The 16,723-nt window shown below is 37.7% G+C and overlaps 1 protein-coding gene across 2 annotated transcripts in view; it reads left to right on the top strand.

Annotated features, from left to right (window-relative positions):
* LOC126188487 (beta-mannosidase) overlaps window positions 1-16,723 on the top strand; it is a 253,080-nt gene that overhangs the window by 185,543 nt on the left and 50,814 nt on the right. For both annotated transcript variants that reach the window (XM_049930100.1, XM_049930094.1), the window contains one exon: window positions 9,309-9,499. In XM_049930100.1, the coding sequence (XP_049786057.1) occupies window positions 9,309-9,499 (191 nt within the window). The remainder of the gene's footprint in view (window positions 1-9,308; window positions 9,500-16,723) is intronic.

The following is a 16,723-nucleotide window of genomic DNA, read 5'->3' as shown; positions in this document are numbered from 1 at the left end:
ACCTTTACACTTTTGTTTTTGAGGCTTTCTTTCAGATACATGAAAATTATTCCCAGAAAAAAGTTCAGTTACTGGCTATCAAACATGTGATTAAATTTTATGTATATTTATATAGGAATCTCCTTGTTACTGTGCCACCATACACCATGCCAATGAAGACACAGTTTCCTGCCTGCATGTATGATACAATTTTAGTTCTGTTCAGCCCAAGAAGCTCTGTTTAGTATCTACACAAGCATAACAATACCACCATACTACAGTGTCAGCTCAGGTACTTCATGGGCAAATGGTGATGACACTGCGGAACAGAACCCAAAAGAGAAAATGAAACTCACCATGCAAGTCGGTCTGCAGGAGGCAGAGAGTCTGAAACAATGTAGGGATGTGCATGGGAATAAATTCAGCACTTAGGTGGTGCAGGATGACTAAAGACTGGGCACTCAGTGACAACGCTTGACATGATGCACAAGGCGAGGTCTGTAGTCACTGATTTGAGTGTAAGCACTGGCCTGCTTGGTATACTGCCGCCAGCAGGTAATCACATTTGTCAGCATGTTTACTCATACTAAGCATGACATGCACCACCCATTACACCCTATTCCATTATGCAACTCACACCAAATCTGCCTCCACTGCAATATTTGCCAAGTCAAATTTCCACGATACAAATTGCCTATCATTATTGTACATGAGGGTCCTGTGGGATCCCTCAATGGCAAAAATAACTGACACTCTATGAACAATGGCCATTGATGATGTGAAGGACATCTTGGCCATATACAGGAAAGTAGACAATGAATTGACCATCAACAACCACGTTCTGCCCAAAAACGGACCAGTGAAATCAATGTGCACCCTGTCCCAAGTGTGATCTGAGACTGTCCAAGGAGAGAACTCGTGCAGCAGTGCAACTTGGTTCTAGGCACAGCCCCCCGATGTGCACACCAATATCATGACTGATCACTGGTCAGTAGACGTGACATTGCACCAACACCTACATAGGAGTCATACCCCAGTGCGATGCATGCAGCAACTGGAGTATGCTAGGATGCGATGCTGGGCAATGACCACTCAACAGCATTGCTCCTCTGTGGCAAGCAAGAGGGTCCAAAATACGCTGGGGTTACATGTGTAGGGCACCAGGGATATCCTAAGAGTCTGGTGAAAACACAGGAACATCTGATGACAAACTCGCGGCTAGCTGCCTGTCGCAGACAGTTGCTAGATGGCTCATCCTATGGCATACTCCACACTTGGTCTCCATGTGCACCCAGTCTTGTTGAACATGAAACAAGTGACAGCCCGGGCAGGTCTACTTGCTTGCCCAGAAAGTGGAAGAAAAATGGTTCCAAGGACCCAAAAATCACTGCAGGTGGCAACTCTGACATTACAATCAATGCAATGTGAACCCCATCTAAGGAACAAGATGTGCATCACTGTGATGCCATGGCACTGGAATTGTCTACAGCATCAACACATGGCAACTTGGTAAGAAGCATAGCTGCCTGGAGTAACCAGCAAGGCTCTGGGTCTGTTTACCACACACAATTTATTGAGCAACTTGCCAATTATCATAAAGGATGTCCCTTGCTGCCACTATCAGCTGTTATGATTCCACAATCTGGACAGCATCAGTGAAGGAAAAGTCAGACAAGGCCATGCCCTGGTCATAACCTTGGGATCAGGTGCTAAATGAACAATGATATCCCAAACTTGAGAGTCTGCGTAAGAGGTAGCACAATTGGAGCACTCAATATGACAACTGCTTTAGAGGCACTGCAAATCAGTGACACAGGTCACACAAGAGTGCCCACGGCACTTGCGGTACTGGTTAAACTGCAACCATGCCTCCGCCACATGGGTTTGGTATCAAAAATACTGTGTCAACAACTGACAAAGCTCATCAAAGAAGTATTTCTTGGACCCAGTGAAAGCTTAAAATTTTTGACAGCTGTGTGTAACCCTGCACTGCTGGACAACAACAAGGTGGCCTTATCAGCTGGATTGATGATGTACCTCATCTAGCAGTGTACCTCACCTAGCAGTGCAGCAAGAATTGGCACAGGTAATTCTCCCCCCTTTCTGCAGAATTGTCAAAAGTGGCATGTAGCATCAGGGGCAGAGGGGCAGGCACAACTGCACAACTGGCACTTATCCCCCTGCTGGCAGGGCAAGAATGCTGAGCAAATCCACATTCTGTTTCATCGGCACCTCTAGTGAGTTGATTCCATCTAAGAAGTTGGATTCTGGATTGCTTACTGCTGGTATTCCTTCAGTAGTGGCAACAGTTCCTGCCAGCATTGCAGAAATTCTGGGTCCATGGTGGCCCAAAATTAACACTAGGGAAAAGGAAACAAAAATTAGTGGTTTCATACATGTAAGAACGTCCTTCAGAGCCACTTTAGTTTCTGCACATGTGTGACAACACTGCTACATTACACTGTCAGTGAAGATACTTCAAAGACCAACAGTGGCTCAATAATAACCAGGGAACAGAACCCTCTGAGAGAAAATGAAACTTATTGTGTGAATCAAACTACAGAAAGCAGAGAGTCCAAAATCACATAGAGCTGTGCTGGGAATAAATTCAGCATGCAGCCTGGCATGGACGGCTAACAACTGAGCACTCAGCAAAAACAATCAGCACTATGTGCAAGGCTAGGTCTGTGGTGGGTGAGCTCGGTGTAAGCACTGGCCTGCCCAGCTTACTGCCGCCCAGAGCTGAACAGCTGTCAGTGGGTCTGCCCATACTAAGCATTGCATGCATCCTGTTTCCACACTATTCTGTTGTGCTATCCACGCTAGTTCATCTGCCTCCATCATTACATCCACTAAACTTTGTCTCCATTTCATGCAGCTGTTCAAGTATTTTCAGACTGGTGCTTGAGAGGTGACGCAGGCTCTCATTGGGACCCTTCCATATGCATTTGTTGATGTATGACTTATTCTTTATCGTGCACATAGTCTTTGTCAACTGCCTATTCAGTCTTAGTTTATTCAAGTCATTACTAACTCAATTTTTCTCATCTCTAGCACTACTTCAACTTTTCTAGTTTACATGTCACATCATTATTTTATCTAACCCTTAAGCAGAATATATTCTCTTTTCAATATTTTTAGTTTCATCATTTCTTCTTATACACAACAGTTACATTCCATGAAATGACAGCTCATGTCAAATTAACATAAAATGAGAGTCATTTTGTATGTACAATATGAGGTATATTTAGTTTAAAATAGCAGAGTTTCTTATTATTTTTACCAATTATAGCCATTATCGTCATATTTCTAAAATGCATTTTAATGCAAAGTTTATAAACTTAAAAATTTAACAATAAAACAAACAATAATACACTAAATCATGTTCACTGAGTCTACAAGCTAAATACCCTCTGGATCATCCACATGAGAAAAATTTGATGGTGTTACAGTCAGTTTAGTTTCTGCGATGGATTTCATTACGAGCAGATCCTTTGTAACTGCATTGTACTCACTAGCCACTTGACATTTTGACACTCATTTGGTGTGGTACAATGTTTTGCAAAATGTTTGACTGTTAACTGTGTAGTCTTCTTTAACAGTAGATTATACAACTCTTTGTAATATTTAAGAGTATGCTCAACTTCTCTCATCACTGTTACCCTCCTTACTTCTTCAGGATCACATTCCTAAAAAGTTGTCATCACAGCGTTGATCATTCTGAAGGACTTGGCCATTTTCTTTATTATCAGCTTTATAACAAGCTGAATTTCCTTGACTTCTGTTTCTTCTTTATTACTGATCTCATTGAAAACTATTAAATCTTCATTTCTCATATCCTCAGAACGAGAATTTAGGCTGGCACACATATTCTCTTCATCGACATCAGTAAATCCAGTCTACCATGCCCCACAATTTATCTTGTTACAATGTGCATATCAGTGATCACTTCATCTTCTAGCACTGGCATGGCATTGGTGCAGAGTTTCCTCTATACACCCGCCATACATTTCTGAGTGATGTCAGTCTAAGTGTATCTAATAACATCAGTCACCACCTTAATCTTAAACTGTCACCCGGAAATCTTGATAGTAAGTTCATCACTCAAATCATATTTTTCTATGTCTCAGTCTTCAGAAGCCTTAAATCCTGGTGCTATTTTTCTTCAATAGAAATCCATTGTTTCACAGTATAGTCTTTTTCTGTTACAATTTCTTTGAATATCACTCTGAATTCCTTAGCTCCAGTTTCATCTGTCACAGCTGCCTCTCCTGTCATTTTAATGTTGTGGAGGCCAGAATGATGCTTGAAGTGATCAGACCTACCTGAGCTGGCTGAGAAACCATCTTCTTCTTTTGTTTAATCTGCATACAACATCTTGGCTTTAGCCTGAATGGGAGCTCCAGAGAGAGGCATGAACTGTTGGTTGTGGTGCTCAATCCAATGGCTAAGCAATTTTTCCATTGCTTCCAATGAAGGTCTGGTCACTCTAGCCACACTTAAGTTAGTTGAAAATTAATCAGTTTTTGAACTGATTCTGTATTGTCACGAATAGTTCTTACAGTGGATTCACAAAGTCCACTGTGATCCAAAACTTCTAACTTTGTTTCTACTGAATACAGCCTCTGCACAAGCTTCATTCCCTTGACAGCCACCCTGTCTTTCCTTTTACACAACATGCAGCTTCACAGCTTTATCGACCTGAACTGATGATTCATATAATGACAAACACAACAGAAGATAATCGTTGAGATGTGCTAACTTCCATGTACTGTTAACAAATAGCAGCACTGGACTTTTTAAGTCACATATATGTGAAAATGCAGCTAATCAGTTCACTTGTAATGGGTCTATCTGTAAGCTTATTATTATTTTGATTCACATAACCCTCCCTTACCATTAATTCTCATTTCTTTATATTGTGTTATGTCTTTTGAGTACTTAACTTCCAACTTCAAGCTACTGATTACCAGTCATTCATTAATATAATGGTAGTGTGAAATGTTCTACAAGTGACACTGACATAATGTTTTTTTAGATAAACTGTCTCCTTTCTGTAATCCTATTTCAGGTCAGCAAAATTATTCCAGTGAGTTGATTCCATCTCTGAAGTATGATTCCATATTACATGAAAGATTTTCATCCATGATGACTACTGCACCCTTATCATTTTCCAACCTCAAATTTCTTTATATGCTGAACTAGGTGGGTCTCAGAGGGTATCAAATACGGTGAACATGTTGGATGAGCCACCAATTTGTGCCTACATCCACACCCCGCAAACCATTTTGAAGTGGAAGGCAGAACTTCCAATTCCTGTGTTTGCTCACAACTGAAGTACTTCTGTGAGTAGATGTACTGTTCTGGTGGTAGATGATTCTTTTTTCCCCCTTGCAATCCAGACCTCTTCTCGCTTATTTTGTAAATGACATCCCAGGTCCTTGCAAAGTGAAGATGAATATGCACATATAAAGAACATTTTGGTACCAAATTCTCTGAGATGCTCTAGTTCCCATAACAACTTGATACTTCTTTTCATCTATTTCCTAAGTATCAGAATTTATAATATAGGAGAAGAATATGTACTTTGGACATGTTTTATGGATCATCATAGCAGACACAATAGTTGGGTTTCCAATGTGCTTATTCTACCATTTCAGTACTTGTCTTATTTCCCATCAAATGAATCACAGTACATAAACAATTTATTAAAAGACTGTAATGTAAAGATAATGTTTCAAAATATTATATTCAGTTCAAGGTACAATCTGGTCTTGTACCGTGAGCCACAGTTTAAAGTAAGTGACAAATTGCATACAGTGAGGTGACAAAGGTCATGAGATAGTGATATGTACATATACAGATCAAAGTAGCATCATGTACACAAGGTGTAAAAGGGCAGTGCATTGGTGGGGCTGTCATTTGTACCCAGGTGATTCATGTGAAAAGGTTTCCAACGTGATTATGGCTGCATGATGGGCATTAACACACTCTGAACACAGCGTGGTAGTTGGAGACAGATGCTTGGGACATTCAGTTTTAGAAATTGTTAGGGAATTCATTATTCTGAGATACACAGTGTAAAGAGTGTGCTGATAATAATTGATTTCAGACGTTACCTTTCATCACAAACCACAAACAAAGCTGTGGCTGATGGCCCTCACTTAACTATTGATTGCAGAGACATTCACGTAGAGTTGTCAGTGCTAACGCACAAGCAACACTACATGAAATAACTACAGAAATTGATGTGGGACACATGACAAATATATCCATTAGGACACTGTGAAAAAATTTGGAATTAATGAGCTATAGCTGTAGATGACCGATGATAATTCTATGATATTACTTGCAGTGCCTCCCCTGGACTTGAGGCTGTATTAGTTGGACCCTAGATGACTGGAAAACAATGGTCTGATCAGATGCATCCTGATTTCAGTTGGTAAGAGCTGATGGGAGGGTTTGAGTGTGGTGCAGAACCAATAAGGCATGGACCCAAGTTCTCAACATTGCACTGTGCAAGCTCCATAATGGTGTGGGCTGTGTTTACATGGAATGGATTGGACCCTGGTTATGTTTGGCTATTTGTAGACCATTTCCAGCCACTCATGGATTTTATGTTCCCAAATAATGATGAAACTTTTATGGATGACATTGTGCCATGTGACTGAACCACAGTTTTCATGATTGGTTTGAAGAACATTTTGGACATTTCAAACAAATGATTTGGCTATCCAGATCACCTGACACGAACCATAATGAACATTTATGGGACATAACTGTGATGTCAGTTAGTGACCAAAATCCTGCACTAGCAACACCTTTGTAATTATGGATGGCTATAGAGGCAGCATGGTTATTATTTCTGTAAGGGACTTCCGACAACTTGTTGAGTCCATGCCACGTCGAGTTGCTGCACTACACCAGGCAAAAAGAGGCCCAGCACAATATTAGGAGGTATCCCATGACTGTTGTCAGCTCAGTGTATTGTGAATGGACTTTATGTTAAACACAGGGCTAATAACTCGAACACCCAAATAAACACACACAAATGAAATTTTTCAGGTTAACACATTTGTCCTAAAACTTATGTTAATAAACATTTAAAAGCAACTAATTACTTTTATTTTTAAGCATATGTAGCATTTCTATATTATTAATCTCTATTACCAATATCACCAATGGGCTCAAGATACGATTATTAACTTTAATTTTATTTGTGCATATAGAGTTGGAATAACTTTGAATTAAGAACTTACTTGTATATAAACTGGTATATATATATTGTATATATATTGTATATAAACTTGTATGTAAACAGTGTAAGAAACTGGTGTAATTGCTCCTAGCTTCAGCAACAGCGGCTGGCTACAGCCCTATCATAGTGGGCAAACTGTGGTGTGAGAAAGACTGATGTTAGAGAGTAAACACTATATAAGTCTGGCTCAAGATACGTGTTGGCTCAAGATACAAGCCTCTCCCTAATGTCACAGTTTATTCTTCCTGAGGCTTTTACTGCAGTATGCAGTACAATTCACAAAATGACCATATTGATTTACATGTATTTAGTCACATTTAATGATTAAACATATATCTTGGAGCTGTAAGATGCTTTGATACAGCTCATTTTGCAAAAGAAATGTGAGGCTCTAAGTTATGGAAGCTGTCTGTAATTTTCTTTAAATGAAACTAATGTTACCTTCTAAGTATTTTCAAACTTATGTTCAGCTGTATTTTAAAATTATAAAAAGCATATTTGACTTTTTAGCCTACGAGGGTGGTTTGAAAAGTTCTCGGAATCACCACAAGAGGTCAGCACTAGCACAACAAGTTGTTCACATGATATTCATTGGATCATTGCCTGTAAACACGTGCCATGTCAGTGCTCTTGGAAGAGAGCTGTGGCAGTGACATGGTTCTGTTGTTGTTCCAGTGTAGTGATTTGCGAAGGTGGAAAAAAAACGAGATTCGAGCAGTGATCAAGTACTGTGTAAAGAAAGGTACAAAAGCAAAGGACATTCATCCTGATTACCAGAATACACTGAGCGGCTCTGCTCCTTCATATTCAACTGTTTCTAAGTGGACAAATGAATTTAAATTTGGTTGGGAGAGCTTAGACGATGATCTGTGCAGTGGTAGGCCAAGATGTGTCACTCCTCCAAAAATCAGTGCAAAAGTGCACAAAATGGTCATGGAGGATAGCTGATTGAAAGTGTGTGAAATTGCTCATGCTTGCCAGATATCATCTGAAAGGGTATATCACATTTTAACTGAAGAATTAGAAATGAAAAAAATATCTGCAAGATGGGTGCTGCGGCTCTTGATGCTGGATCAAAAACGCATAAGAATGGACATATCGGTACAATGTTTGACTTTTTTTAGTAGAAATGAACAAGATTTTTTGCACCGGTTTTTGACCACAGATGAAACTTTGGCACGCTACTATACCCCAGAGACAAAACAACACTCAAAGCAGTGGAAACATGCTGAGTGTCTGCCACCAAAGAAAGCAAAGACAGTTCCTTTGGTGGGAAAGATCTTGGCATCAGTCATCAGTGTTCTGGGATGCAAAGGGGATTCTGTTTATAGATTATCTCCCCACTGGGCAAACAATTACTGGAGAATACTGTGCTAACCTCCTGCACAAAATGCAACAAAAGATACATGAAAAAGGCCAGGTTTAGCAAGGAAGAAAGTCATCTTCCATCAAGACAATTCACACCCTCAACATGTGCTGTCACCATAGCAGAATTACATGAACTATTGAATTGTTGCCACACCCACCTTATTCACATAATATGGTTCTGTCAGACTTCCAGCTCTTCCCAAAACTGGAAATGTTTCTTGATGGACGAAGGTTCACTTCAAACTAAGACACTGAAACATCATTGGACCAAGGTCATTAATCTACAAGGAGACTACATTTAAAAATAAAAAAAGTTTCACTGCTGTAAGTACTTTTTTCTATTCCGTTCTGAGAATTTTCAAACCACCCTTGTAGATATTTCAGATTGAAACACAGTAACTTCATTCAATAAACTTTGTAAGTTGTGAGTCTGATGTTGAGTAAGTGTTCTGCTAAACAAAGTAACAGTACAATAGAAATTATGAATTCCTTTATTAATTCTCATTCTGTGATCATAAAGTACTTACTTTAAATAACTAGACATTGATAGAGTAGGAACAATATTTTGTGATCATTTAATGAAAATAAATAAATAAATTTGTATACCTTCAGGATCACTGTCACACCTTGTAGAACAACAAACATTTCATGTATTGTTATTTCAATATTACAAGTGGCTATTTCCACGGAAATTTTGTTCCAGGTATGGAACCTATTCAAATTTCACACTGTACCAAACAGAATATGTCCAGTTGTATGTGGATACTGTGCGACAAACAGCAAAATTACTGGATTCTGAGAGGCCATTCATAATATCCAGCCCAACAAATGGGCTACAATCAGAAGCTGAAGGTTACATAGCTAAAAATCCTGGGAGTTCTCTTTTTGGTGATGGTATGTTTGCAGAGTCATGGCATGATTCAACAATAATAAACTACTGTCTCTAAGTTTCTTTGTACCAAAAGTAGTGCAGTTATTAGATTCAGTTCACTGACTTCTTATCTTAGGTATTACAATTCATCTTCTGGTGTTAACATTTACCATGCACTTCACTTATGCATCTGTATGTTTGTCTAATATTGATTTAGTCAATGTCCAGGTCATAAGATATGAATTAGTCACCCATTTTTTGAATTATATTTACTTGAATGGCAATGACAAAATATTGGAAATTGTATGACAGTACAAAAGAATGAAATTTGACTCATTTTCTCCCATATATCAATCTTGTGTGATAAAACTACAAAAACTCACTTTTCCTTTCAGTTCTGATTTAGAGATTTAATGACTTTAAATGAGAAAACCACAGCAGTTACAACCTACCATCACACTCGTAAATTCAGAGAACAGGGAAAATTAAATAGTAATGATTTTCAGTTACCACTACATATTATGTCTCTTGCTGTATCTTTATCCAGTTTTAAACATTATTAAAAAAAACAAGCTCACATTAGAGGTACTAGTACAGTGTATCAGTGTGTCCCATCACAAAATAAGCACTGATAGCACCTATAGTAATGTGATACATCTGTCTGTGTTTGTTGAAGTTCTGTGACTTCCTGATGATACATTATGTGTAGCATTTTTTGTAGAAGTATCTTTAGATTTTTCAATGTTCTGTATCAATAAGAGGCAACTACCTTGCCACAGTGGTTACACTAGTTCCTGTCAGATCGCCAGAGTTAAGCACTGTAGGGCATAGCCGGCACTTGGATGGGTGACCATCCAGGCTGCCATGAACTGTTGCCATTTTTCAGGGTGCACTCAGCCTCGTGATGCCAATTGAGGATCTACTTTACTGAATAGTAGTGGCTCCGGTCAAAGAAAACCATCATAATGGCTGGGAGAGCGGTGTGGTGACCACACGCCCCTCCTATCCACATCCTCAGCTGAGGATGACACAGCGGTCAGATGGTCCAAATGGGCCACTTTTGGCCTGCAGACGAGTGCCTATATTGATAAGAGAAGCTGACTTCTCCTATTGGATAAGCTTCTTTTGTTTTTATGGAAAGCTCCTGATGTATTACGATTGTTAACCTGTGTATTGTACAAGGTATACAATTTTTTCTGTATTGTACAAGGTATACAATTTTTTCTTTACCCATTTATTTATTTTATTTATTTATTGAGTCCTTTGATCATATGTAGTACAGTGTACAGGATGATATTGGACTTATTACTAAGTTCAAAATGATACATATTTAAATAATCATTTTTCAACATGCTACCAATTTCAATAGTTGTAGTTCTTACAATGATACAATGTTACAAATTACAGTAGCTTTAGTTCTTAACAGTTATTCTGGTCCAAGTATTCCTTTACTGAGTAGAAACAGTGGTACTGTAGATATTCTCTGACAGATCTTTCAAAAGCACTAATATTTTGTAAGCATTTTATGCTATTTGATAGTCTATTATAGAGTTTAATACCCAGGTAGCATGTACCTTTCTGATACAAACTGGTACTGGCTGGGGGTACATGCAAGTTATATTTTATTCGAGTATTATAATCATGTATATCTTTGTTTTTTAAAGTATTATCATCATTTCCAATCATATACTTTTTTACGCACATTAGTGTGTCAACAATAAACATACACGGAGAGGTATTATATTCAGTGCTTTAAATATTGGTTTGCAGGACTGTCGAGCACCACTCCCTGCCATAATCATAATGGCTCTTTTTTGTATTATGAAAGTCCCTTGAGCTGCTGGGGAATTTCCCCAGAATATGAGTCCATACTTGAGATGGGCATTGAAGTACGCATAATAGGCACACAATAGTGCCTGTTCATTTATGCATTGTTTGAGAACCCTAAGAAGATAACAGCCCGTGCTCAGCTTGGCATTAATTTGTTCTATGTGTTCATCCCATTTTAAGTCTCTTTGTATCCAGATGCCGAGAAATTTTGTAGCCTATCATTTGCAATAGGGTGTTGATTGATTTTTATTTCTGGATATATCAATGTGGTGTTTTGGTGGTTATGGAAATTTAAGGCTACTGTTTTGTTGTAGTTTATTATCAACTGATTTTCTGATGTCCAATTACTTAGATGTTTTGTAACTGTGTTTACTTCTTCTTGTATATCTTCATTTTTTGCTGCTTTTACCAGTATTGTTGTGTCATCAGCAAACAGTATTACTTTGTGGGAATCAATATGTATATCCAAATCATTGATATATAACAAGAAAAGTAGGGGTCCCAGTACCGAGCCTTGCAGTACCCCGTAAGTGATTGGGTTTTCTGCTGATACATATTCTGTGATTATTCGTGCTTTTGAGAAACAGGATGTTAATGTAATGGGACAATAGTTTATTACTTCATCTTTCTCACCAGCTTTGAAAATATGGATGACTTTTGATGTTTTTTAGTTGATCTGGAAAGATGCCTGACTCTAGGGAACAGTTGCATAAGTGAGTAAGGGGGTAAATTATATTTTGGATACAGAGTTTTAGGATTCTATTCAGTATACCATCAATTCCTGCTTAGTATGTTGTCTTTAGTTCTCTGACAGCCTTCAATGTCTCCTCCCTGCTTACATGGTCCACAAACATTGAAAATTTATTACTGTTGCACTTGTTTACCACTTGGTGCTGAGTTGAACTGAAATTAGTTTTTATTAAATTTTCAGCTATCTCAGTGAAGTATTTGTTGAATATGTTTGCTGTTTCTGTAATCTGTAAAATCTTTTTATTACTGTGTATCAAGACAATGTTCTCCTCAGTTCTCTTATTTTTGTCAGTTTCTCTTTTAATGATGTCCCACATAGCTTTCACTTTATTTGTAGAATTATTTATGTGGTAATCATTGTACATTCTTTTTGCCTGTTTAGTGACCTTTTGTAAGATTTTAGTGTATGTTTTGTAGTGAGTATGCATTTCCTCCGTGGCATTATTTTCTTTGCACATTATGTGGAGCTCCCTTTTTATCTGGCAATAAGTTGTGATTCCCTTAGTAATCCAGCCCTTTCCTCTTGTCTTCTCTCTTATATATACCACTTTATGAGGGAAGGCTGTATCAAAATGCTTTACCATTTTTTCTAGAAAAATATTGAATTTCGAATTTAGATTTTGCTTTTCATAGACATCAGATCAGTCTTCAGTATGCAATAGTGAGTTAAAGTGGTCAATGCTTTTCTGCCTGTAGATCCTTCTCTTGACCTTTATTTAGTTATTCTTAACCGGTATTCCTTCCTTTGTGGTGGTAAGTATTTGAGCTTTGTGGTCACTGTATCCTGTGTTAAACACTTTTACTGACCACTCCAATTTCTCTTTATCAATCAGGATTTGATCTAAACCTGTCTGACTGGTTGATGTTATTCTCGTTGCAACTTTAACTGTGGCTGTAAGGTTATGTGTTTTAATGAGATTGCCAAGGGTGGTTTTCTGTTTACATTTACTAAGAAAATCTATGTTAAAGTCACCACGTACTACAACATCACACCTTGTTTTATGCAGCTTATTTAAGAAAATTTCCATTTTTTCTAAAAGTACCTCAAACTTTCCCGTTGGAGAGCGGTACACTGTAGCTATTATCAAACCTAATTTTGGAATTTTTATCATTGTCATCTAAAAGTATTTTTCACAACTTAGGGAGGTGACATTATCTATTTTAGTAAATTCTATATTATCTTTTACATATATGGCTACACCTCCATTGTGACCACTAGGTCTACAATAGTACTCAGCCAGAGTGAAATTGTGTAGGCAGACAGATTTAATTAAGTTGTCGTCAGGCCAGTGTTCTGAAAGACACATTACGGAAATATCCTCTGGTTCATGCATTAATAAAATATTTAGTTCTTCTACTTTATTGCTTAGGCAGTAAAAAATCATTCGGATGAGGAGGCTGCCTGATATTTCTTCTAGTTGGGCGAGATGAGTCTTCCCTAGTGATCCATTTCTCCAAGGTACTCTGACCTGCAATCTTTTTGTGCTTCTTGTCACTCTTGTTTACAAGACGGCAGATTTCTTCAGCCAAGAACTGTTTCCAATAGTAATTCAAATGTAGGCTGTGACTGGTATGCATGTCTCTGTTTAATGTACTGACATCTATTAGATTCACATAAGGATATTTTTTGCACAGTTCATTTATCTCAATGTTCACTCTTTCTATCAGTTTGTTTACACATGACCAGGGCAGTAAGTCATACCTATGGGGTTGATTTACCACCTTTACATTTGTTTTGTTTAATTAGGGCAGCACACTGTTGAGAACTGTGATAAGTATTTTACCTTTATCTCTGCCAACGTCATTTGCGCCTGCACAAATTACGACACATTGCAACTGTGTTTATAATTGTTAAGCAGCTCTGTTTTTCAGAAACATTTACCCTAAAATAGACTGAGGGTAAATATTTGAAATTCACAAATTTTGGACAGACAGTGTTTTAATGACACTGAATGGAAATTAGTCATGCAAATTACCTGTCACCAGGTACATGCAGCTGTAGGCAATGGTGTTTGTGGTGTGATGAAATGAGGGGCGATAAATCAGAAATGCACAACTACAAGAATTGATGCAGTTGATTGGGTGAAAGCTTACTGAGTTGATTCTTGAAGCTTTACATTTCCAACAAAACTCTTCATCCAGTGACACAATCTTCACATTTGTCTGAGGAGCATTGTGCATGACGTCATCCTCAATGGCATAGTTGGTGTTACAGTACATACTGTTCCCAGCACCAGCAATAACCATTACATGATATTCTTTTCCAAATTATTTACCCAGAGAGTCTAAATCATAGGGTCATCACTGAGCCCTGAGCTTTGCTTAAAAATGCCACTTACCTAGTACTCACTACCCAGGGAGTTCTTTACTTGCTCAGAAATTTCACTCCTATGACTACTCTCTAGCAGAAGGACTTTGTAATCTTTTCAAAACATTAAATACAACTAACCTCAGCTTGAACTACTTCTCCTGTCTTCTCATTGTGTTCCTGAATTCTTTGGAGTGTATGCACACTTCTGTCCATGATCTCCATAGGAGTAAAGCTGTTGGAAGAAATCTAGACAAAAATTAGCAGACTGCGGCAACTGTTGAACTTCTTGCCTAATCTGGCAGGTTTGACCACAATCCAGTCATATATACTGCTGCTAACCTTACTGCTGTCAGCTGCATCTCCCAACCTTTCTAATTCTGTCTGTGTTACTGCTAAATCAGCTTTAAGCTTTCAGAACAGGATAGGCGTGGACAGTAATTCTTGTGATATTGGAATACATGCCTTATCTGAATATTACCTTGAGCAGTTAGATAAACGACTCATGACAGTACTATATTTCTTGGTAATAAACAAACCCAAACTTCTATATGTAATTACTGTGGAGGAGGGCATCAATAGGCATAAAGGTGTTACAGCACCATTTACTACAGATTTTAAGACAAATATATTAATGGCATGCCAATAATTCCATTTAGGAAGGGTGACAAGAAGCAAAGTTGCAAATTACCTGAGCAGTCAATATCAAACTTTAATCTTTGAGATAAAATGTGGAGCATCAACAGACAAAATTCGAGAGCATTCTACAATACTTTGTGGTCATGTATGGGTTGCACAAGTCTATGAAAAATTGGAAAGACCTGTCACAGATCAGTATTAATATTAGGAAGTTTTTACAAAATCAAAGTGACCTTTACTACAGATTTAAATAAAAAAAAAGCTTTATTGACTAACAAATGTTGTACAAAGACAAAATGAACGTAAGGATAACTAGTAAGGGAAGGTCACTCTTGCCCATCAAAGGATTTCTTCTGAGAACTAAAAAATTTTTCATTCTATTCTTTGTGTGTCTGTTGATGACCCAGTACTTTTGCTGCTCTCCTCATGAGCATAAGGACAGCTATGCAGTATATACCATTAATCATTGATTTGCAAGTAAAATTCTACCTGTTGATCTTAAGAAATTAAGCTCTTATGTCAAGTCACTAAATGAATCAAAGCTATCTAGTGAGACATTCAGTGATCATACTGGAACTAAAAATGGAGAGGTAACTCTGAAAAGGCTGAAATACTGAATTCTATCTTCCAAACTTGTTTTGCTAAGGAAGACTGTATTTTGGTTTCTTCATTCAATTGCCGCACAAATTTTGAAATGTCAGAACTTGAAATAAGTGATTGCACTATAGAAGACCAACTGAAATTACTTAACACAGGTTGGACTTGATGGGATGCTTGTTTGAGTCATTATAGATTATGAGAAAGAACTTGCTAGCCCTCTAGCAGTAGCTCTTAGGTTGTTGCAACAATGAAGTGTGTGGATTGAGTGGCAGAAGATGCTTAGCATTCCTGTTACCAAGAAGAACCATTGAACATATTTGCATAGTCACACATCTCTATTGTGGACATAATCTGTTCTAAAATCGAGGAACATATTTTATTCTAAGCATTATGACATTTTCAGAGATTGGAAATCTGCTCTAAAGGAATAAACATGGTTTCTGTAAACAGCAGTTTTGTTAAGCTCAATTCAGTCTATTGTCTATAAGACCCACAAGAAAGTAGACAGTTGCATCCAGATTGATGCCATCTTTATTGATTTTCAGAGGGCACCAAACATTGTATGTCAATAAAATATCAACCAAAACTCAGCTTTAGTTTGAAATGTGTGAAATATGATTTATTCATCTCATAACGTACACAATTTCAAAACACATGTCTGATATACAGGAGACAAGTCAAGGTTACAGTTTGCTTATTTAAAATTTTGTCACACTTACAATAATACTTTGTGGAGAGTTTACTTACTTGAAATTTGTCAGACTTACAGTATTTACATCTACTATAACTATCATAAATTTTTATTCTATTTTAGGGATCCAGCTCAAAGTATAACTTCGTCCTTCATGAAATCTTCCACAGAGTAGTAGCATCCTTCAATTAGAAAATCATGTAACTTGCTTTTTAAAATATTTATCTTCATATTCTTTGTCACACCCTTTTATTGTGTTGTGAATTTTCATGGCTATATACTGAGGAGTCTGAGCACACAGTTTTAAGCAGTGAGAGGCGAGCATAAAGTTTTCTTTATGCCTTGTGTCATATGAGTGTTCAAAATGATTTTTTTTGAATAGGTCAGCTTTGCTGTGTAGGAAAAGAACCACCCCAAAGATGTATAAAC

Source organism: Schistocerca cancellata, chromosome 1 (assembly GCF_023864275.1).
Source record: "Schistocerca cancellata isolate TAMUIC-IGC-003103 chromosome 1, iqSchCanc2.1, whole genome shotgun sequence".
Classification (NCBI taxonomy): Eukaryota; Metazoa; Arthropoda; class Insecta; order Orthoptera; family Acrididae; genus Schistocerca; species Schistocerca cancellata.
Note: the sequence above shows the minus strand (reverse complement) of the source record. Positions and strands in the feature narration are given on the sequence as shown.